We start from the raw sequence: 22,009 nt of genomic DNA, 5'->3' as shown, positions 1-22,009 counted from the left end.
TATGCTAAGTGAAATAAGCCAGTCAGAGAAAGACAAATACCATATGTGGAATCTAATGAACAAATGAGCAAAATAGTAAAACAGCCAGTGCTCTAGGGGTACCTGAGTAGGGCACATGAGGCTGTCAAGGTGGGGTTCCTGGCTTACCACACCCCAGATAAGCTGGGGCTATAGGTATTACCAGGGACTAAATCAAATGCTATTTGTATTTTATGCTCAAACCAACAATGGAAGCTTATTCAGTGTTTGCTTATCAGGAAGGAGCCTGGAGCCTTGCTTGTTCTGTAAGTTCCTGCATGGCCTAGGAGGCCTGAGAGTTTTGTTTGAATGGAACTCATACCAGGGGCCTCTGTTCTCAAAACAAGCGGACTTGACTGACCCTCTCCACGAGGTGCAGCTTCACAGCGAGGCCTCGCTCGCCTTGTGCCTTCGCCTTGAAGTAGAACCCACATCAAGTGTTCTGTGAGCTATTGGGGAAATGGCTGCTGTGGCATCAGCAGGGTTTTTTCATCTTGCAGGTTTGATGCCCCTTCATGGAATCAAACATAAGCTTAGATACATCGACCTGCACAGCAACTGCATAGACAGCATCCACCACCTGCTCCAGTGCATGGTGGGCTTGCACTTCCTGACAAACCTGGTTTTGGAGAAGAATGGCGAGGATAACCCTGTCTGTCGGGTGCCGGGTAGGACCCTCCAATTCACTGCACTTTGTAATGGTGTTCACAGCAGCTGGTGCTTAGAACTTGCTTTTATTTGTCTTAAGCTTTTCAGCATTTTATTATGTATTTGGAAAAACATAATTGCAAAAGAAAATATTTTTTTAGACAAACTAAGTTGCTATTAAAAGAATAACACAGTGAATAAATTAGTGACTCTGTTAAACAGTTTTAAATTTGACTAGAGGCCTGGTGCACGAAATTCGTGTGGGGGTGGAGGGTGGTCCCTTAGCCCGGCCTGCACCCTCTTGCAATCTGGGACCGCTGGTTCCTGACTGCTGGCCGGCCTGCCTGATCACCCCTAACCACTCTCCTGCCTGCCTGATTGCCCCTAACCATTCTGCCTGCCTGGCTGATCGCCCCTAACCACTCGCCTGCCTGCCTGATTGCCCCTAACTGCTCACCTGCCTGATCGCCCCTAACCGCCTCTGCCTCAGCCCCTGCCACCGTGGCTTTGTCTGGAAGGACATCGGAAGGTCATTAAACTCTCCTGTCTAATTAGCATATTACGCTTTTATTATTATAGATAAGTGAGTGCCTCAGAATTAAATTATCATTGTGAGATATTCTTAGAGTGTAACTCTAGGCAGTTGTAGGTACCTCTGGTAGCTGACAAATTCAGTTGATTCTCCAAGTAATTAACTTCTTTAATGCATGAGTTTTCATTTTGAATATGTCTCCAGGGTACCAAGCAATTATGCTGCAGACCCTGCCACAGCTTCGAATCCTGGACTGCAAGAACATATTTGGTGAGCCGGTAGACCTGTCACAGATAAACTCCTCAAGTCTGCAGTGCTTCGAAGGTCTTTTGGATAATTTGGTTTCATCTGATTCTCCCCTAAATATCAGTGAAGATGAGGTATGGTATTGGGTTTTCCCTAATACAAAGATGCCTTCAGCTTGTCCTTCATCAGCGCACATGTTGAGGGTCTGGTGGTGTCTGTCCTAGATCGCTGACGGCCTGCCGGTGGTGACGGCCCCCACGGGTGATGACATGGCCCCCCTGGACCCGTTTGCAAGTCCTCCGACTGACACGGGGCTGCCGTCTTTCATGTCCGTGTGCCCACCTTCTGAGCCAGAGAAGGATAATCATGATAGCGATTTTCAGAATGAGATGAAACTTCAGAAATTAGATGATCAGTTTTTACAGCTTCTCAATGAAGTAACTATTTTTCCTATTTTACTAAGTCCTGTGTTTGTTGAAGAAATAGTTCAAAAAATGTAAAGTGAAAATTGGTTCAAGCGGACATCAGAAACACTGTACTGCATTTGTGCATGTGTCTGTGTGTGTGTCTGTCAGTTCTTGTCTTTTCCAGAAGTGGGATTGTTACAGTCCCCGGGGCGGGAACAGTGATGTACTTTCCCCTCATTTCCTCGTCCTCCTCTAGACCTTCTACTGTGATTTCTGTTGTGCTTCCCCTATTTCCACCTGCTCCCCTATTACTTCAAACTCTCTCTGCACCTGCCTGTGAACAGGGGGGATTGGGAGTCACTTTTGACCTCTTCTGTCATCTCTTCAGTTGTTTGATGGTCAAAACCACTTCTGGAACCCACAGCTGAATCCAAATTAATTCATAGATTTCCTCCTTCGACTCTTTACAGTAGACCTTCCCCAAATGAATCTCTACTTCCCTGAGTTACTCATTCGACTTTGCCCCTTACACTGCTGTTCAGGGTGAGCTACAGTCCTGGACTCGCTGCTGTCGGGGTCCCGGCCTCCCCCGAAAGGCGAGGCTGTTAGTCAAATGTCAGTTTGACCTCAAAATTTGTAATTTTAATACTTAATTATTTTCTGAAGCTGGGGTGGGGGTGGGAAGCAGACAACGCTTAGGGGATGTTTCCGGTCGGTGGGTTTTTAATAATCCTGAACTATTGTCGTAGCTGTGGTACCAGCAGTGCCAGATAAACAAGGCCCCCGTAGGTGAGTGGGGGAGAGAGAGTGAGGCTGCCAGGGTTCCTCGTGCCGGAGCGCAGATTGGGTTCCTTTGGGGCCGCAGAGGAGGTGGTGATAGGGCTGGGCTGCAGCGCTGGCCTGGCGTGCTTTGCTGCTGTTGACATACTTCTGGGCCTCCGTCTCCTCAGGTTTCCTGCCCATCTTTTCTCGTGGCCGACTCTTCGACCAGCGTCAGAACTTAGATTTCAGCTGAACTTAAACATGAAGCGCACTTGGCAGCTTCTCTTGCACTCGCACATCTTTCTCACGATGGCCCGGTCCAGTAGGTAGGGTCACGCTCACTGTCCTGTTCCCTAGAGCGGAAACCGGGAGACCAGAGTGTCCTCTGTAGGGGGGCCATTGAGCCTCGTGCCTGATGACCTGGAAATCAGTGTGGGCATGACTGTCCCTACTTTGTTTTCACTGCTATGTCGTGGTCCACTGTACGATATACCAGCGTTTATTTGTCATTGTCCTCCTGAGGTTCCGCCAGATTAGCTCCACGTCTGTGGCCGTTGCTGATAAGTCTGTGTGTGAACTTAGGTCTTCCCTTCCCTTCCGTGAACAGCTGGAAGCGGAATGTCTGGAGTGGGGCTGGGTGTGTGCTCAGTTACACGGGACACTGCCAGAGCCTCTGGGTGCCAGTGCACGCTGTCCCGCCAGCAGTGCCCAAGGGGCTGTGTCGCTGTCTCCGCCCAGTCCTGACCGCCCCCCTCAGTTCCCCTTGCCCCCCCCGCCACACACACACTGTGCTGTTAGCACTGACCTCATTGCAGCCACTCTGCTGGCTGTGTTCTGGTGTGCACTGTGCTTGAATTTGCATGTCACTAATGGTCGGCAGGGCTGAGCACTTTCCATGGGCTTACTGAGTAGTCATAAATCTTTTGTGAAGTGTCTGTTCAAACTTTTTGCCCATATTTTATTGAGTTGCTAGTTTATTACTGGGTTATAAGAATTCCTTCGAGTCTCCCTGTGATGGGGCAGTGCAGCTCCAGCCCACGCTATCTCTGTTTGGGAAGGGAGAGAAAGCAGTAGCTGGCATCCCCGAAGCCTCTCCAGGTGAGCGTGCTGGAGAGGCGGGAAGGGCTCCATGTGGCCAGCCACACACACACACACACACACACACACACAAGAATTCATTCTATATCCTGAATTCTAATGTCAGATATTGGTCATGTATTTGTCAAATATTTGTGGGTATTTTCTCACAAATTGTATCATTTTTTCTTTGATGGTTATTGCATTCAGTGCATTTTAAAATTCTTGGGTATCCCCAAGTCACCCAAGTCATGATGACATTGTCCTGTGTTACTCTCCAAAAAGCTGAGGTCTGTGCGTGTGGGAAGCAGTCGGAGTCCATGCCTCTCTGTGGGTGGGCAGTTTTCCCAGCACCACTTGTGGGAAAGGCTGTTCTTTCCTCCCCTGGGTGGTTTTGATGCACCGGAGGGTCACAGGTTCAATTTCTAGGCAAGAGCATGTACCTGGGTCGCAGATTCCATACTACCCTGGTCGGGCACGTACAGGAGGCAACCAATTGGTGTGTCTCTCTCACATCATGTTTCTCTCTCTCCCTCTCCCCCCTCCCTTCCACTCTCTCTAAAAATCAGTGAAAAAAAATATCTTCGGTGAGGATTAACCAAGCAAAAATAAATACATAAAATAAAAAATTATATGACCTTATAAATTATAGAATCTATTTCTGGTCCCTTTTATGAGTCTGGTAATGTAAGTCTTACAATTCTTTCTTTTTATTCCCCAAATTATGTTGGGTATTCTATGTTCCTTGCATTTCTTTAAGCTTCAGAATCAGCTTGTCTGTTTCTGAAAAATTTATATCTTAATATTGAGTTGTAAATTTGTGAACTTATCTCTGTTATTTAGGTCTGTTTCATTGTTCTCAGCAGTAGTTTTCAACATACAAGTTTTACACATCTGTATAAAATTTTGTATTAAATTTTGTTTTATAATTGTTTGTAAACTGAACAACTTTTGTAGTTTTGTGTCCCACTTGATTGCTGCTTGTACGTAAAAGTGTGGTTGATTTTTGTGTACATGACTTGTGTCCTGTCACCTTGCTGAATGTATTAGTCTAGTCCTTGTTCTATGTCTTGCTGATGATTTTCTACATAAACAATCATCCACAGACTTCTTCCTTCTTCCCTGATCTCTGTGCTGCTCCTTTTGCTTTATTGCAACGGCTGAGGTCTCCAGTGCAGTGCTGACCGAAATGGTGAGGTGGGCGCCTCCTGGCCCAGAGTGCTCTCTATGTGACCATGAAGTGTGATGCTAGTGGTACGTTGTTCATAAATGTCCTGTATCAAATCCTTTACTTCTGTTCTGCATTTTCTGATGGTGTTGAATTTTTTTTCATCAAATGTTTTTGCATCTATTGAAATAATCTTGATTTTTTTACTCTTTATTAAGCGTGCCGGGAGCGCTATCGCGCTCCTCCTGCAGTGTCACTATTAGATGCTAGTAGTTCACTCTTTATTGACAGATGGCACCTAAGTGCAGATTACTTATGATGCCGAATGTTTGTAGTTCTAAAATTGACCACTGGCATTTATCTGCCTAATTTTTTACAGGTACTACGATTTTATGAAGGTTTTTTTCCTAAACTGCTGTAAAATCAGCAAAAATGCCTTGGCAATTTTAGCATAGTTCCTAGGATATTGGTTGTCACTCAAAGGGTTAATATAATAGGATGAACTACATTGATTAATTTTCAGATGATAAACATTGCATTCTTGATATACTAGTATGCCTCATTTAATCACGATATATTATCTCTTGTATATATTCCTGGATTCAGTTTGCTGGTACTTTATAAGGGTTTTGATGTCTTTGCTCATGAGGGATATTGGTTTATACTTGCATGGTAGGGTCTTTGGTTTTCATGTTTGGGGCAGGCTGCCTAGTAAATGAGGTGAGAACTGTTCCTCCTGCTCTGTGTTCTAAGTGTTTGTAAGACTGGAATTATTTCTCCCCTAATTGTTCAATAGGATTCACCAGTGAAATCACCTGGGCCTGGGAGGTTCTTAATGATGAATTCAATGTTTACATAATTCAAAGGCCACTCTTGGTTTTGTCTTGTTCAGTTTAGCTTGGCTTTTTGTTGATTTCTACAGAAATCAACTTTGTTCATTTTATCTACTTTTTCCCACAATATCAACTTCTACATTTTATTTTTTCTTTTACTTACTTTTAATTTACTCTTCTTTTTCTAGCTTCTTAATGTAAATGCTTATTAGGTTATTGATTTTGGACATGTTCTAACCTAATCATTCAAAGCAGTAAATATTCCTTTAAAGACTGCGTTAGCCACATTCGACAAGTGTCTCATTTACTTCTGTTTTTTCAGAGAGCCCATTCCAGGCTATTTCCACGAGGCTTCTCTGGCCCAGCACGCCTGTCTCGATGGCTGTCATCTGGGCCTCGCGCAGGGTGTGTGTCTGCAGCTGTGGCCTCAGGCTGGGAGCTGCACGGCACCTCAGGGGATTCCTGGCTTCCTCACGGTTTGCAGTTCTGTCGGTTGCATGCAAGATGTTAAACGTCCAACTCTGACTTGGATTTGCCAGTTTCCCTTCAACTTTCTTAATATTTACTCTTGGTTTTCAGCACTTTGGCTGCATTGTGCTTAAGGATGGGTTTCTTCATGTCTGTCCTGCTGACGGTTTGTTTCTCTGAGCATTTTAAACCCAGTGTATGGGAACTTTCGGGCATTATTTCTTCAACTCTTTTTCTGTCCCATTCTCTCTCCTCTCTATTCAGAGTCTACATGCTCTTTGCCGTTGTCCCACAGTTTTCTGAGACTGGACATCTTATTAACTTTCTCCTCGGTATTCTTCACACTGAGTAATGTCCACTGTGCCATCTTCAGGGTCACCGATTCTTTCTTTTGTCACCTCATTCTTCTGTGAAGCTCAGCCAGGGAACTTTTACTTCAGACGTTGTACTTTTCCGATGTGAAATTTCCTCTTTTTAAAAATAATTTCTGTTTCTCTGCTGAGCTTTTTTCTCTCTATTCATGACGAGGATACTTTTTAGGCCACTGAGCACAATCGGGTCTCCCTCCACTGCCTGTCTGTTCTCCTGGGAGTAGTGAGGCTGGCTGCTCCTGGGGTGGGTGCTGCTGGGTCATTCTGGATATTGTGATGTTACACTGTGGAGAGTCGATGTCCCTAGCAGCCTCCAGGGTCCCTGTTTTTGACTTGAACTGTATCACTTTGTCTCTTGGGCTGCTTACTGTTGTCCTTCACTTGCCATCTCTGCGCTGTTCTCTGATTGTATAGACCCCAAAGCCTGACGTTTTTACCTGAGTTTTGGACTTCCACACAGCACTTGCTGGGCTACATCCTCACCCCTGCACAGCGCTCGCTGGGATACATCCTCACCCCTGCACAGCGCTCGCTGTGCTACATCCTCACCCCTGCACAGCGCTCGCTGGCCATATCCTCAGGCTAAAACCACAGAGACGGAAGCACCCCGTCTAGTTATTTTCCCACGTGTCAGTTACTCTAGAATAAGCTTGTATTTGTTCATTTCTCAGGGCCTACAAGTAGTTTTTGTTTATTGTTTTGTTTTTATTTTTCCCAGAGTTTATAATTGTTACCTGAGAGAGTCCACCCATAGGAGCTTACTTGTCCACACCAGAAGCTGATTCCCCATGTTTAATTCCAAGCTTTCTGACTTTACAGACCTTGACCTTGTAAGAGCCCATCATAGTGTAGGACATTTCAAATTTTAGTCTTTTATACCGAATCAAACTTTGTTGGTTTTTTATTCTAGACTTCTAGCTCTTTAATAGATAATGTTCCCGAGAAAGACCTGATACTGAAAAGAGACATGGATATAACTTCTGAAAGTGACTATGGCGGCAACAGAAAAGAATGCAATAGAAAAGTTCCTCGAAGATCGAAAATCCCATATTATTCCAAAACAATTCAGACTATTAAGCACTACAACAAAAACAGCAACACTTCCATAAGGTACTTACTTCCGATTTAGAAATTCAGACAAGGCCCACACAAGTTACTACTACACTTTCTCCTCAAGCTCTCTACTTGCCTAACAGCAGCCGCAGGCTCTCAGCCTTGCCACTCAGACTTGCTCTGTGCATCCGTGTATGTTTATACAGAACCATTCCTTTCTCTGGGATAGAGTGTCCTTCACTTGTGAAAAATATAAATGCTGCACATTCTCTGGGTTATTTTCTGTTTTGTTCTTTGCAGTTACAGTCGTAAAATGAAGCAGCCTTTCTTTAAAGACTTATACATATGTTCCTCTCTGGCGAACTGTAGCCAACTGGAGGAGGTTGAGGAGCCGAGGACTGAGCTGATGCAAGTGAACATCAGTTGCCCAGAGGACACCTACCGGGTAGGGAAAAAGACTCAAGAGAAATGCATGCAAGTGATCTTGGGTTTAAGTTTAAATACAGGTAGTCCCAGAAAAATAGTGCATGTTTTTATTAGCAAAAAGTATTGTGTGTGTTTTTATTGGAGTGATGGAAATTATTTTTCCTTCCTGGTTTCCAGATGTGTGATGTTATTATTTGTGTAATTTTTGAAGATATGGCAATTACACACTTACTTAAATCAGATTCCAGTGAGACTCTGTGTTAAGTTTTCTGTGGAGAAGACGGCCTGTCTAAATGTTCACGTTCTTATTCCCGGCGGTGCTTCCTAACTTCTGGCTCTCAGACACCCACGTGTCTAAGGAAATCTGGGGCTTCGCAGGGAAGTCTGCCCTTAGACGCACCACAGGCGTGCTAATTCAGGGTTTTCAGGACTCTCCCGAAACCCAATTAGGGGTCCGTGGATTCCAGATTAAGAGGCATTTAAAAATTTTAAAATTCTTCAATATTTGCCAGAATCATTCTCATGTTGTTAAGAATTGTTGGTGGACTGATTTATTTATAGCTTTATTAACTTGCCCTTATTTTACTTGTGAAGTTCTGGTTTTGATTGTGATGTCGCTGTTCTTCCAATAATATAATTACTTCTTAAACTGTTTCACACCTTTTGGTTTCCTCCTCTTCTTTTCAAGTACAGAAGCTTGAAATATAATTGAGGAAAATAATAGTCATTGTCATGACAGTGATGGTAGCTAACCTTTCCTGAGTGGTCATTACGTGCCTGGCACGGTCTGTACGCTTCACTTCCGTTAATTTGTTTAACCCTCCCCACAGCCTCTGAATGAGGTGCTGCTATTTCCATATTATAAATGAGAAAATTGAGGCAAGATAATTTTTCCAAGTTCACACAACACTATTATTTTCTTTCAGATACTTGTTGAGCAGCTAGACCAGGAGAGAGAGAAGAGGTGGAAAGCTGAACAAGCTGAAAAGAAGCTCATGGATTATATCGATGAGCTGCATAAGCATGCAAACGAAAAGAAGGACATCCACAGCCTGGCTCTGCTCACCACAGACAGGTGAGGGCGCGGCCCGGCCTGGAGCGTGGCCTCGCAGCGGAACCCTCCATTTCAGCCGGCTGAAGTGAGATCAGAGCCGTGTTGTGGCTACAGCATTAGTGCTTCGGCAGCTTGTTCAGAACAAAGAATGCAGGCCCCGTTCGTTTGGGCTCAGCCAGAGGGGTCAGGTAGATGGATACACCTGCCGAGTGAGGACCAGCAAGTGCTCCTGGAAGGCACAGGCTGCACCCTCCGTCCTGCTGGCCAGGAGGGCCACACCCCGCACAGTGCCTGGAACCAATGGCTCAGCAGAGCTTGCCGGCGAAGGAAGTTCACATACGATGACGTTTCATTCATCCAGGAAGTGTGTTGTGCCTTGTGGCACAGTGTTAGCTTCAGGGGTGGGAGAGGGGCGTGGACTCTGATTTTTAGCCTTTTTTTTTAATCTAGTGAGAGTTTGAAACATACTGCATTCTTCCTCTCCACTGTGACCTTTGATGTTGACTACAGTTTTTCTCTTTAAATGAGTAATATATGCATCTGATTTCTGTTTTAGGTTAAAGGAGATTATTTTTAAAGAGAGAAATTCCAAAGTGCAACTCGAAGTTATGGTTCACAAACTTCAAAATGAAATTAAAAAACTGACCATTGAATTAATTAAAGCGAGAGACCAGCAAGAGGATCACATTCGACACCTGAGAGCCCTGGAGAGAGCGTTAGAGAAGATGGAGCGGCAGAAAGGGCAGCAGCAGACGGCACAGGTATTGCTGTCCCGTCGGGCAGCCTGGCTCCGGCGGAAGCAGCTCTGGTTGTCCGGTAGACTGGAGGCGAGTGAGCTGTGGAGTTACTGAATGAAGGCTCCTGCACTCACAAGGCCATCAGAAGACTTGGTGGACGTGTTGCAGGTTGCTAGGCTGTGTTCCCAGAGCCAGGACGTAAAGGCTCTTTGGGGCAGCTGAAGGGTTGTTGTTTTTTTTAATGAATTTATTGGGGTGACATTGATGAATAACATTCTATAGGTTTCAAGTGTTCAGTTCTATAGTACATCATCTGTATATTTTTCTCTTAATCCCTTCGTCCATTTCACTCAGGCCTGCAACCCCCCTCCCCTCTGACAGCCGCGCCAGTCTGTTCTCTGTCTCTGCGTGTCTGTTTCTCTTTTGATCTCACGGTCCCTCACTTCACACTTTCTAATCTGGATGCGATGAGCAGCAGACAAAGCGAGTGTCGCTGCTGCCAGGGCTGTCCCTGATGTGACCACAGCGTCATCACCTAGGACAGTGGTCGACAAACTGGCTCGTGAGCCACGTGCGGCTCTTTGGCCCCTTGAGTGTGGCTCTTCCACAAAATACCGACTTCTGCGCCTGGGCCACGAAGTTTCAGTTGCACTGTACGTGCGCGCCCACACGTGGTATTTTGTGGAAGAGCCACACTCAAGGGGCCAAAGAGCTGCATGTGGCTCGCAAGCCCCAGTTTGCCAACCATGGACCTAGGACATTTTAAAAGTCAGTTTGGGCACTAGGTTCTATTATTTAGAAGGCACTTTTCCTGGGGAACTGGCAATGGAAGCAGGGAGTTATTGTCTTAAGTACTATAATTGTGTGTTTTCCCCAGATGCGGCTTATCGAAGAGGTAGAGCTCAAGGCGGCGGCTGCCGACCGAGAAATTAACTTACTTCGAACTTCCCTTCAGCAAGAAAAGGAGCAGGTGCAGCAGCTTCACGAGCTTCTTGCACTGAAGGAGCAAGAGCATAGGTAAACGCTGCTGCCGTGGCTCAGTGGTTGAGCTTCGACCTATGAACCAGGAGGTCACAGTTCAATTCTCAGTCAGGGCACGTGCCTGGTTTCGGGCTCGATCAAAATACCGGCTCTTCCACAAAATACCGACTTCTGTGCATGAGCCACGAAGTTTCAATTGCACTGTATGTGCGCGCCCACACGTGGTATTTTGTGGAAGAGCCACACTCAAGGGGCCAAAGAGCTGCATGTGGCTCGCAAGCCCCAGTTTGCCAACCATGGACCTAGGACATTTTAAAAGTCAGTTTGGGCACTAGGTTCTATTATTTAGAAGGCACTTTTCCTGGGGAACTGGCAATGGAAGCAGGGAGTTATTGTCTTAAGTACTATAATTGTGTGTTTTCCCCAGATGCGGCTTATCGAAGAGGTAGAGCTCAAGGCGGCGGCTGCCGACCGAGAAATTAACTTACTTCGAACTTCCCTTCAGCAAGAAAAGGAGCAGGTGCAGCAGCTTCACGAGCTTCTTGCACTGAAGGAGCAAGAGCATAGGTAAACGCTGCTGCCGTGGCTCAGTGGTTGAGCTTCGACCTATGAACCAGGAGGTCACAGTTCAATTCTCAGTCAGGGCACGTGCCTGGTTTCGGGCTCGATCCCCAGTGTGTACAGGAGGCAGCCGATCAATGATTCTTTTTCATCATTACTGTTTCTATCACTCCCTTTCTGAAATCAATAAAAATATATATATTTTTAAAAAGAGCACAGGTAAATGAAAGCGCACCAGGCAGTGGGGACAGTCAAGCAAAGGAAAGAAGCTGCTTGGTTCTTCCTCCTCCCCCTCACCCCTTCCCATCTCCCTCCACAAACAGGAGCCAGGACTGAGCAGTGGGAGGCTAGTTGCAGAGCACATGGGAGGGGCTGCTTGTGTATGTGGTAGGGTCCCCTCCTAGTGCAGTGGCAGCTCACAGGCACAGGTGACTTACTGAGGTGTGGGCACTTCCCTGGAAACTGTTCCTGCATTTCTGCAAATCCAACCTAAAGTTGGTCATTGGCGTGTGCCAAAAACTGTTTTATTGGATCTCCAAGTGACACCACGCTCAGTGGTTCTTTACTCCTGTGGAGCAGCTGCTAATAGACGTTTCCTTCCAAGGGCCAGATAGAAAGGATTCCAGCCCAGCTGGTGGTGCTCAGTGGTTAAGCGTTGACCCAGGAACAATTCCTGGTCAGGGCGCATGCCCAGATTATAGGCTCCATTCCCGGTGGGGGGCGTGCAGGAGGCAGTCGATGTTTCTCATCTGTTTCCATCTCTCTATCCTGCTCTCTTCCTCTCTCTTTAAAAAATCAAAAACATACCAATAAAAAAAGAAAGAAAGAAAGAAAGGGTTCCAGGCTTCGCAGGCCACAGCTAACTGCCTTCCCTGCAGATAGGACTTAAGCCAGTGGGCGTGGCCGTGTTCCTGTAAAACCTTGTTTACAGAAGAGGGTGGCAGGCCAGTGGAGCCCTGGGCCTCAGTGCAGCGCCCTGCTCTGAGTCCCCAGCCATGGGAACACTTTCGGCTGCTTGTCTCCAGCTACCCCCAGCCAATTCTGTGATGTCATGTAGAAATTAAATACTGATGCTTGGGGGGAAATTGGCATCCTATGTATGGGTAGAACAGGTATGAAAGATTGAGGGAAAACAAAAGCAATATATAAATTTGTACTTAGTTTCCTTTACATATCTTTTTTTTTAGCATCTTGTTCTAGTTTAAAGAAACCCAGACTGGAAATAGTGGATTTTGTATTAATGGCTTGGTTTATTCAAGAAAAAATAGTGGTGAACTCAAAGGAATGAGCTCACATTTAAAGAAAAAACTGGCCTTATATCAAAAAAGATTGGTGAATAATTTCACAGTTTAACTGATTTTTTTTTCCTTGACCAACCACTAGTACCAGTCAGGCTGCATTTATTGTATGTCAAAGACTCAGAGCCGAAGGCACAGGGAGGGAGAGCTGCAGGTGCGGCTAGGAGCCCTGGCGCCGTCCAATGGGCCTGAATGTCTTGGGAACTTACACCAGGGCCATGCCTCTGATCCCACCCGCTGAGCACAGTCAAGGAAAACTCATTCTTTCTCTGTCCTGGTACAGTTTCTGTGTTTGAAGGTAGGGAGCTCATCTTAGAGGACAGTTAGGGACTATATAATATTTAATAAACTTTAAGGTTTTTCTTTCCAAGGGAACAGCATTCTGTGATTGTTGTTTGTTTTTCATTCCAGGAAAGAACTTGAAACAAGGGCGTTTTTCAGTGATGCTGAGTTCCAGGAAGCCATAGCCAAGGAAGTGGCAAAAGAAGAGGCAAAGCATGAGCAAGAGATCAAAGGATACCAAGAAAAAATCGACACATTAAATCATCAGTACCTGGATTTGGAGAATGAATTTCGTATTGCTTTAACTCTCGAAGCCAGAAGATTTAAAGATGTAAGAATTGGCATTTAGGTTCTTATTGAAAACAGAACCAGCAGATATGGGGTGATAAGAGGACCCCACTTTAGAGTTGTAGGTCTGTGGACATGTTGGCTATATGGCCTTAAGCAGATCACTTAAATTCCTAGAGTCCCAGCGTCCGCACTGAGATCACCACTACTCTCCCTGCTGTTCCCAAAGCCCAGTCAGATTGTGGTGGTCAGGCGCGGAGCATGGGAACCTGGGTTCTCCCCTGTGGCTCTAGGGCGGGGATTGCAGCCAGACCCCGGCCTCGGCCTCTGCCACGTGCTGAGCACAGCCGTGTTCCGGGTGGCACACAGCAGCACTGAGTGCTATCATTACTTTATTTTGCTAAACCTCTGAGATTCTAAACATGAAAGAATTGCCCTAGCCGGTTTGGCTCAATGGGTAGAGTGTTGGCCTGCGAACGGAAGGTTCCAGGGTTCGATTCCGGTCAAGGGCACATGACCAGGTTCCAGGCTCGATCCCCAGTAGGGGGTATGCAGAAGGCAGCCAATCAATGATTCTCATCATTGATGTTTCTATCTCTTTTTCCCTCTCCCTTCCCCTTTGAAATCAATAAAAAATATATATATTAAAATAAACATGAAAGAAGTTGTTTCCAGAAACAAATATTTTCTAAATATTTGGAGAACTGCTATTTATAATGCAATTTTGAAATATAGGTTAAAGATGGTTTTGAAAGTGTTGCAACTGAGTTAGCAAAGAGCAAGAATGCTCTTGTCTGGGCTCAACGGAAAGAAAACGAGTCTTCCTCTTTAATTAAAGATCTGGCCTGCATGGTGAAGGAGCAAAAGACAAAGCTTGCGGAAGTCTCCAAACTGAAACACGAAACAGCAACAAACATGCAGGTAAGACATTGTAACGCTGTATTCTCCTTCTGTTTGCTATGTCATTTCCCAAATGCCTGCAGTGATTTAGGAAGTGCACAATGTTGAACTTTTCAATAATACTAATTATGTACTTGACATGTTTGAAAAGTAATAGAACTGGGAGGTTAGCTAATTTACCAGAGTGCACTACATACGCCAAGATAGTGTTTAAGCATGATAAGGGAATTAACTAGGAAACTAAGTAGCTAGTATACCGTTGCATAGCGAGAGAAGAAATTGTGACGGTGATGCTCAGATTGTTGAGTTTTGGGAAATAGCATGTGGGTTGCTGGTATTAACTTTTGTAGTAGTGGTTTTTTAGACATACCCACACATAATCTAAATTAATGTCTGTTGTCGCCATTTTAAACATTAGGGATATTTTGCCAAGAGAACTTCCTTTCTGCAAGTGACCTCTAGGCCAGCAGTTGCCAAGCGGTGGTCTGCGGACCACTGGTGGTCCATGAGGTCCGAAAGGTTGGCGACCGCTGTTCTAGGTGACTCATATAAATGCTGAGAAACTAGGAATATTACAGGTGTGGTTGCTCTTAGGGTGTTAGAATAAAATTCAGAGTGTTTGAAGGAGTGGCCTCTTATACTTTGACTTCATTTTCTGACCTACATGTATCTTTAGTTAATAAAACTAAAACTTATTCTGATGTAAAATTGAGGAACATTTACTTGGTATTTGCTTAAATAACATTTTTCTTATGATAAAATGCAAGAAAGTAGGAATAGGAGCATTGAAGTGTAACAGCTGCTTTGCGTTTTCCCATATCTGGGGAGTATACAGAATCAGATCAGCACCCTTGAGCTCCTGATCGAAGACGACAAGCAGAAGAGCATCCAGATCGAGCTGCTCAAGCACGAGAAAGTCCAGCTGATTGCCGAGCTCGCAGCCAAGGAGTCACTAATTTACGGTCTCAGGACAGAGAGAAAAGTGTGGGGACAGGAGCTGGCACAACAGGGTAAAATTCTCAAATGTTAAAGGGAAACTAGCCCATTTTGCTAAAGGAGCAGATCTGTATATAGGAGAGAACAAGGAAGGACTTTCCTGCCCCACGACCCAGGGTCAGGGCCACCTCCCGGAAACAGGAAGTGGCTTATTGTACCAGGCGCTGCTCTGAGTCCTGGTTGGCTTTCCTTCTGGTGGTATAACGGGTTACTTTTCTCACCAGGTCTACCTTTCCCATGCTACTGCTGAATTAAGTTGTTGAAAACATTTCTTTCTCATACAGTAATTTTACATGGTTTCATACGGATGCCGCATTCAGTTCTTTTCTAAACATGTTGCTAACAGCTTGTTACACATGGAGAAATGCTAAATGGCGTGTGGATGAAAACCACCATCGGCTTAGGTTAACCTACCTCAGTCCATTCCACTCGAAATCTGCCCAGCGGAGGTGGCTGTGTAGGGCACCACATTCGCTCCATGGTGCTGGCTTTAACGGAGCATGGCTCACCTGTCATTCTACATGGGATATCACGCGTGGTCTGGCAGTGGGTGTGCATTATCCTGACCAGTTAGATAGGACCGCCTGTCACTTGTTGTCCGATTGTGGCTCAGGGTTTCACACAGCACAGGGCTGATGTGCCTTTTGTTTCTGGCCCTTTCCTCCTCATACTGTGTGCTGTTGCGGATCTCGTTTCTGTAGCCAGCTTTCCTTTGTCCTCATCTGTTACACGCTGTGGAATTCGATGTTCATGAGAGACAAACCCTCCATCTCCTAAGTTTGCCTCCGTGGTGTTTGCTTTCCAGGATCCTGTCTGGCCCAGGACCGCGGGAAACTGGAGGCGCAGATCGAAAGTTTATGCAAAGAGAACGAGTCTCTGCGGAAGACGAACGAGCAAGACAGCGACACGCTGCGGATTAAGTGCAAAATCATAGAGGACCAAACCGAGACCATCGGGAAATTAAAAGCTGTAAGTTTGGCGTTTATTTTGGGAAGACAGCATATGGCAGGTGTGAGAATCTGGATCAGAGTGGAGTCTCCAATAAATGCTTTGTCTGTGCGAGTCCAGCTGTTGTGGAGTTTAAGACAGGTTATCATGTGTTCCTTTTGCAGTACTTTCCCCTTTGCTTTTAAAGGTGATACATGGCATTCATTTATTGACTTGAACTTACATTTACTTAAAGGTTTTATGAAGAATGTTGTTATTGCCCTTTGAAATAACTAGAAACAGTCTTGATGAAGGGTTAGGAACCACAAGAAAATAAACGTTTTATATGTCTAAAATATCCTTTCAAGCATTGCTTAATATCTCTCAATACTGCTCTCACTTCTCAAACTTACGACAAACCTACTCTCTTGTAGGTGAAGGTATATGACTAGATTGCAGGATTCATGCTTGTCCCGAGGCCACCATGTGCCAGTGGTACCCACCTCTTCTTACGTGGGCCCACCTGAGAGAATGCTAACAGAATCACTTATTTCAACGTGTAGAAAATCTCCAGAGAAAGTTTCTGAAGATTGTCCTGAGCACTAAAGCAAACTTAAATTCCAAACTTTTCTTCTTAAAGTGTAAAAATAACTGAAAAGGGAGTTTTCATTTTTTAAATTTTTAAAATATATTTTTTTTGAATGCAGAGAGAGGAAGGGAGAGGAAGAGATAGAAACATCAGTGATGATAGAGAATCACTATTCGGCTGCTTCCTGCACACCCCCTAGTGGGGATCCAACCCACAACCTGGGCATGTCGAACCATGACCTCCTAGTTCAGGGGTGGGCAAACTTTTTGATTCGAGGGCCACAATGGGTTCTTAAACTGGACCAGAGGGCCGGAACAAAAGCATGGATGGAGTGTTTGTGTGAACTAATATAAATTCAGCAGAAAAGTAAACATCATTACATAAAAGGGTACGGTCTTTTTTTTTTTTTTAGTTTTATTCATTTCAAACGGGCCGGATCCGGCCCACGGGCCGTAGTTTGCCCACGGCTGTCCTAGTTCATGGGTTGACACTCAACCACTGAGCCACACCAGCTGGGTGAAAAGGTGTTTTTAAAGAAACTTCTAAATGGGATTATCGCCCTTAAAGTTAGGACCTCAATCTTTAGAGAATTTATAACCACTTAATATTTTATTTTTTTCCTTAGTCATTTTTAAGAAACTTCCTAATTTCATCAAGTACAGAAAATGAAGGACCCTGTTTACTCCCATACTCCCATGTTGCTTTCTCCATAGCTAGATGGGGTATGACTACTTGAATTGTATTCTTTTTTTTTTTTTTTAATATATTTTATTGATTTTTTTACAGAGAGGAAGGGAGCGGGATAGAGAGTTAGAAACATCGATGAGAGAGAAACATTGATTCAGCTGCCTCCTGCACACCCACCTACTGGGGATGTGCCCGCAACCAAGGTACATGCCCTTGCCTGGAATCGAACCTGGGACCCTTCAGTCTGCAGGCCGATGCTCTGTCCACTGAGCCAAACCAGCTAGGGCTGAATTGTATTCTTGACCAATGATACTGGTGTTCTCTCAATTGAAACTTTGGTCTCAGTATATCCAGTATTTCAAATATCTTTCATACATGCCAAGCTTCACTGATAGTTACTGAAATGTTTTAGCAGTAAGCTGTTTTTCTTGTTTTAAAAATCTAGCCAAGCTTATTGTCTTTTGATAAGGTAAATAAGAATCAGGAAGACTAGTTGTTTGCATTTAAATTTCACAAGGCAAAGCAGATGATATTTGGTCTAGTCGGTCATTGTGCTTGTCTTAACCACACAGTCACACTGGTGCCTCCTCGACCTGAGGACATGCAGAGATAGTGGGCAGAGCTTCTTCAGCAGTTAAGTCAACCTAACTGATAACTTAAAGGGGCAATGACTTAAAATGCAAATTTTGGAGTTTGATGTTTACACCTGAGTAGATTCTCTAGTTAGCTTCTGACTATGGAAGTTTGAAACAGAAATTCTTTAAAATGCTGTTTTCTCATGTTATTTTGGTACTTTTCAGTATACATGGAGCACGAGACCCTGGTGCTGCAGTGCTATTCTGATTACTAAGAGGGTTATTTCATAAGAATCTTCCGTGGCTTCTGTGGGTTCTTGATAACGTGTGTGAAGGCTGCCCACACCTAAGTACTTCAGGGAGTCGTGGGAGAAAATGAGCAGTTCTTGGCTTATGCAGCTGTTAGTCAAGACTCCCTGACTACCTTTCTTAGAATCCTTAGCTCTGTCACACCCTGAGGAGCTGCACCACGTTCTGTGTGACACTGAGAATCCGCCCTAAAGTAGACTTGTCCAGCATTTGTTTGCCTCCATCTTCTTCCCAAGAGGAATGAGAGGCAAGTGGGGCAGGGAGAATCGGGGCAAAAATAAGACCCTCTTCCACGCTCACACCCACAGCCCAGTGCTGGTGCGCAGCGGGTCGTGCAGGACCTGCAGACATTGCACATGGCACATGCCTCAGGCGGGTTGACCCTCCTGGTGCCTGACTCACAGCACAGAAGACACAGCAAAAGTCCACCTCAGTCTGGGGGATGTGAGGTCTGTTTGCACGTGACATTTCACTAGTCATGAAATCGGACATTATTTAAAGTGTGTGTGCAGTAGAAATGGTTAATCCCTTGAGCATCAGTCTTGCTGTATCCCTGTCACCCACCTAGAGTTTTCTTTCTTTCTGTCCTGAAAACATATTCTTTCAAATGCAAAATGACATAATTGAATTCCCATTGCACTGCTTTCCCTTCTACTCTCTGTGTAATTAGTAATCACTAACTTCCTGAAATAAAAAGTGTGAGTAGCACAAAAATTTTCCCTCTTAATAGCCCCTAAACAATAGTCCGTATATCTTTTCTAAAACACTCATTGAACTTTGAATTCATTTTTGTAGTTTTTAAAATAATTTAAAATCATACCTATTTAATTAGGAAATGAGACATCTAGGATTAATAAAGTACTTATTTCTTTCTTGAAGTGTTTACAGGAAAGAGAGGAACAAATCAAAATATTACAAGAAAACATCTGTGAAATACAGAAATGTACTCAAGAACAACTTGACGAAAAATCTTCGCAACTGGATGACATAATTGAGAAACTAGAAAGACACAATGAAAGAAAAGCAAAACTAAAACAGCAGTTGCAAGTAAAGGAATTAGAACTTGAAGAAATTAGAAAGGCTTACAGGTATTCTCTGTGTTTCCTGCTAAGAAGTAAACTGTGGCTTAATAACTTGTCTGACCAATTCTGTCTCTAACATTCCTTCTTCTCTTGTCAGTATGCTTAATCAGAAGTGGCATGATAAAGGGGAGCTCCTCAGTAATCTGGAAATGCAAGTAAAGGAAGTGAAGGAGAAATTTGAGAACAAGGAAAGGAAGCTGAAAGCGGAAAGAGACAAAAGTGTTGAACTACGAAAGTAAGCATGAAGCCCTCAGGCACTGGGGCCGTCTGGGAATGGGGAGGGGCAAGATGGGGGGAAGCTAAAAACATGTTGGATGAAGTTATTTGCCAAATATTGGATTTCCATTCCATTATTTCATTTATAAAGGGAAGGTACTAGTTCCCTCTTCCGTGCTGTGAGCTGTAAGTCTGTGTCTGTTGTCTGTGTTTGTGGGGAAGTGCAGTACCTGACACATGGTAATTACTGTACGTATGTTTGTCTTATTACTGCGCTTACTGTTTTCATGCTTCTTCCTGGAAGCAGCCAGTATGCTTGGCTGTTCGTATGGCTCTCTGAGGAGTACGTTGTCTGGGGCTCTGGGCCAGAGAAGCCGGAGCCCATTTCAAAGGGGGAGGAAGCCATTCCTGTGGCCACTTGTGTGGGTTTTGTAAGTGCTCTAGAGGAAATGCAGGTTTTACCTTGTAAACTCTGTAACTAGGCCTATTACAATAGTTTATAAAGTTGACAGCCTTGAAACTGTGTAACGCAGTTTCGGGATCAGTCTCCTGTCGAAATAGAGAGGTGTGGACAGCATGCACAGACTCCCATGGTGGTGGCTCCATTCCAGGTGTCCTGGTGTTTCCACTCCCTAAGATTAGGGGAGGTGTTATCCTCTGCAGAAAGGTTTGACGGCAGCATCTGCTGATAGCCCTGCTGCACTGTGCTTTCACAGCTACCCAGGGTCCTCGGCTCAGAACCAATAGCAGAAAAGTGTTCATTGTGGACTTTTTAAACAAAGTCACTCATATCCTATATAATAAAAGGCTAATATGCAAATTGTCCCCACGGACAGGAGTTCGACTGACGGGGAGTTAGATGTGCGCTGACCACCAGGGAGCAGTGGCAGCAGGCAGCCGGGGGAAGGGAGGCCCTTGCCGGCAACCAGCAGCCGCTAGGGACCCTACCCGTGCATGAATTTCATGCACTGGGTCTCTAGTTTAATAAAAAGGAAGTAGTGTTCTCCCTCTAAGAAACTTTTAGTACTAAACTTTTAACACTAATGTGTTTTTTAACCTAGGGTTTTATCTGTTAAGCATTAGCACAGGGAAATCAGACACATCCTCCTATGTAATAAAACCTTAATATGCAAATCGACCAAATGGTGGAACGACCAGTCTCTATGATGCGCACTGACCACCAGGGGGCAGACACTCAATGCAGGAGCTGCCCCCTGATGGTCAGTACGCTCTCACACGGAAGTGCCGCTCAGCCAGAAGCCAGGCTCATGGCTGGCAAGTGCAGCGGCCTCCGCTGCAGGTGGGCGGTAAGGAGCGAGGGATCCCGGACGGCGAGAGGGATGTCCGATTGCTGACTTAGGCCCGATCCCTCCCTCCCCATAGGGGGGCCTAAACCGGCAGTCAGACATCCCCCAAGGGGTTCTGGACTGCAAGAGGGCACAGGCCGGGCTGAGGGACCTCCCCACCCCAGTGCACGAATTTCATGTACCAGGCCTCTAGTCTATGTATAAATGTAAACCTGCCTATAGTATACACTTCAGATTTGTGTCACACTGCACATGCCTGGGGGAGGTGGCATCCCTGGGAAGGTACTTCCAGTCCCCTCCCACAGACTCAGGCTGGAGACCAGAGCAGGAGCTCAGAGGCGAGACTCACAAATGGGTGTGAGGTTCCCTGCCCTGTGCTGCTGGCTGACTCTGCTGGAGGGCGAGCTGCCTGTAGCTGGAGTTCCTGAGATGGAGCACCCTTTGCTACTTAGTGGAGTTATGTGTCCATTGAAATATGAATGTGAGAGCTGCCATCTCAGAAGAAAAAGCATCCTAACTTTTATACACACCAAGATGTGGGTCTTGTTTTCTGTTTCAGGGATGCTGTGGAAAAGCTTTATTGTATGGATGATGCCTTTAAAAAACAAGTGGAGGCAATTGTTGAAGCTCATCACGCTGAAATAATACATCTGGAAAATGAAAAGCAAAAATATATTGATTCTGCAAATTTAAAGGTACTATCAGTAAATTGCACTTGATTATCATTATTGAATTGTTACAGCTAAATAAATTGAGACTGATAAAGAGAAAAGGCAGCATGATTTAATGACCAAATAGATATGAAGAATGTTGCCAAAACTATCATGAAGCCAGGCCAAATGTTGGCAGGTTGTAGAATATAATTGCAATGAAACCGAGGTCATGAGTGATACTGGTGTGGACCTGCTCTGTGATCTCTGCGTGAAAGTCACCATCTCCCTAACCAGCCTCAGAGCGAAGCCCCTTTGCTTGTACACGAGCAGGGTGAGGAGTGAGTATGTTAAACACAAGCCATCATTCCCTTGGGAAAGTTCTCAAAAAGTAGTATTTTATCATTAATTAGGGCTCAGGACTATCACATTTGTCATATTACTATCATTGACAAAGGAGCTTTTAATAATAGACATGCTTAAGCTTTCCCCTGAAATTTTCATTCACAGTTTGGGGTCAGACCCTAGTGTTTTTCAAACTCAACAGGTGATTCTAATGTG

The 22,009-nt window shown here is 44.8% G+C and overlaps 1 protein-coding gene across 1 annotated transcript in view; it reads left to right on the top strand.

Annotated features, from left to right (window-relative positions):
- The window catches only part of LRRCC1 (leucine rich repeat and coiled-coil centrosomal protein 1), a 32,120-nt gene that overhangs the window by 5,698 nt on the left and 4,413 nt on the right, over nucleotides 1-22,009 (top strand). Inside the window, exons 3-17 of the mRNA XM_014528471.1 lie at nucleotides 519-686; nucleotides 1,403-1,578; nucleotides 1,669-1,881; nucleotides 7,441-7,640; nucleotides 7,953-8,028; nucleotides 8,936-9,084; nucleotides 9,620-9,824; nucleotides 10,678-10,817; nucleotides 13,052-13,253; nucleotides 13,946-14,131; nucleotides 14,946-15,120; nucleotides 15,912-16,075; nucleotides 19,073-19,281; nucleotides 19,373-19,510; nucleotides 21,358-21,493. Of these exons, the coding sequence (XP_014383957.1) occupies nucleotides 524-686; nucleotides 1,403-1,578; nucleotides 1,669-1,881; nucleotides 7,441-7,640; nucleotides 7,953-8,028; nucleotides 8,936-9,084; nucleotides 9,620-9,824; nucleotides 10,678-10,817; nucleotides 13,052-13,253; nucleotides 13,946-14,131; nucleotides 14,946-15,120; nucleotides 15,912-16,075; nucleotides 19,073-19,281; nucleotides 19,373-19,510; nucleotides 21,358-21,493 (2,532 nt within the window). The 5' untranslated portion in view covers nucleotides 519-523. The remainder of the gene's footprint in view (nucleotides 1-518; nucleotides 687-1,402; nucleotides 1,579-1,668; nucleotides 1,882-7,440; nucleotides 7,641-7,952; nucleotides 8,029-8,935; nucleotides 9,085-9,619; nucleotides 9,825-10,677; nucleotides 10,818-13,051; nucleotides 13,254-13,945; nucleotides 14,132-14,945; nucleotides 15,121-15,911; nucleotides 16,076-19,072; nucleotides 19,282-19,372; nucleotides 19,511-21,357; nucleotides 21,494-22,009) is intronic.

Source organism: Myotis brandtii, unplaced genomic scaffold (genome assembly GCF_000412655.1).
Source record: "Myotis brandtii unplaced genomic scaffold, ASM41265v1 scaffold634, whole genome shotgun sequence".
Lineage (NCBI taxonomy): Eukaryota > Metazoa > Chordata > Mammalia > Chiroptera > Vespertilionidae > Myotis > Myotis brandtii.
This window is presented reverse-complemented; position numbering and strand designations above follow the sequence as displayed.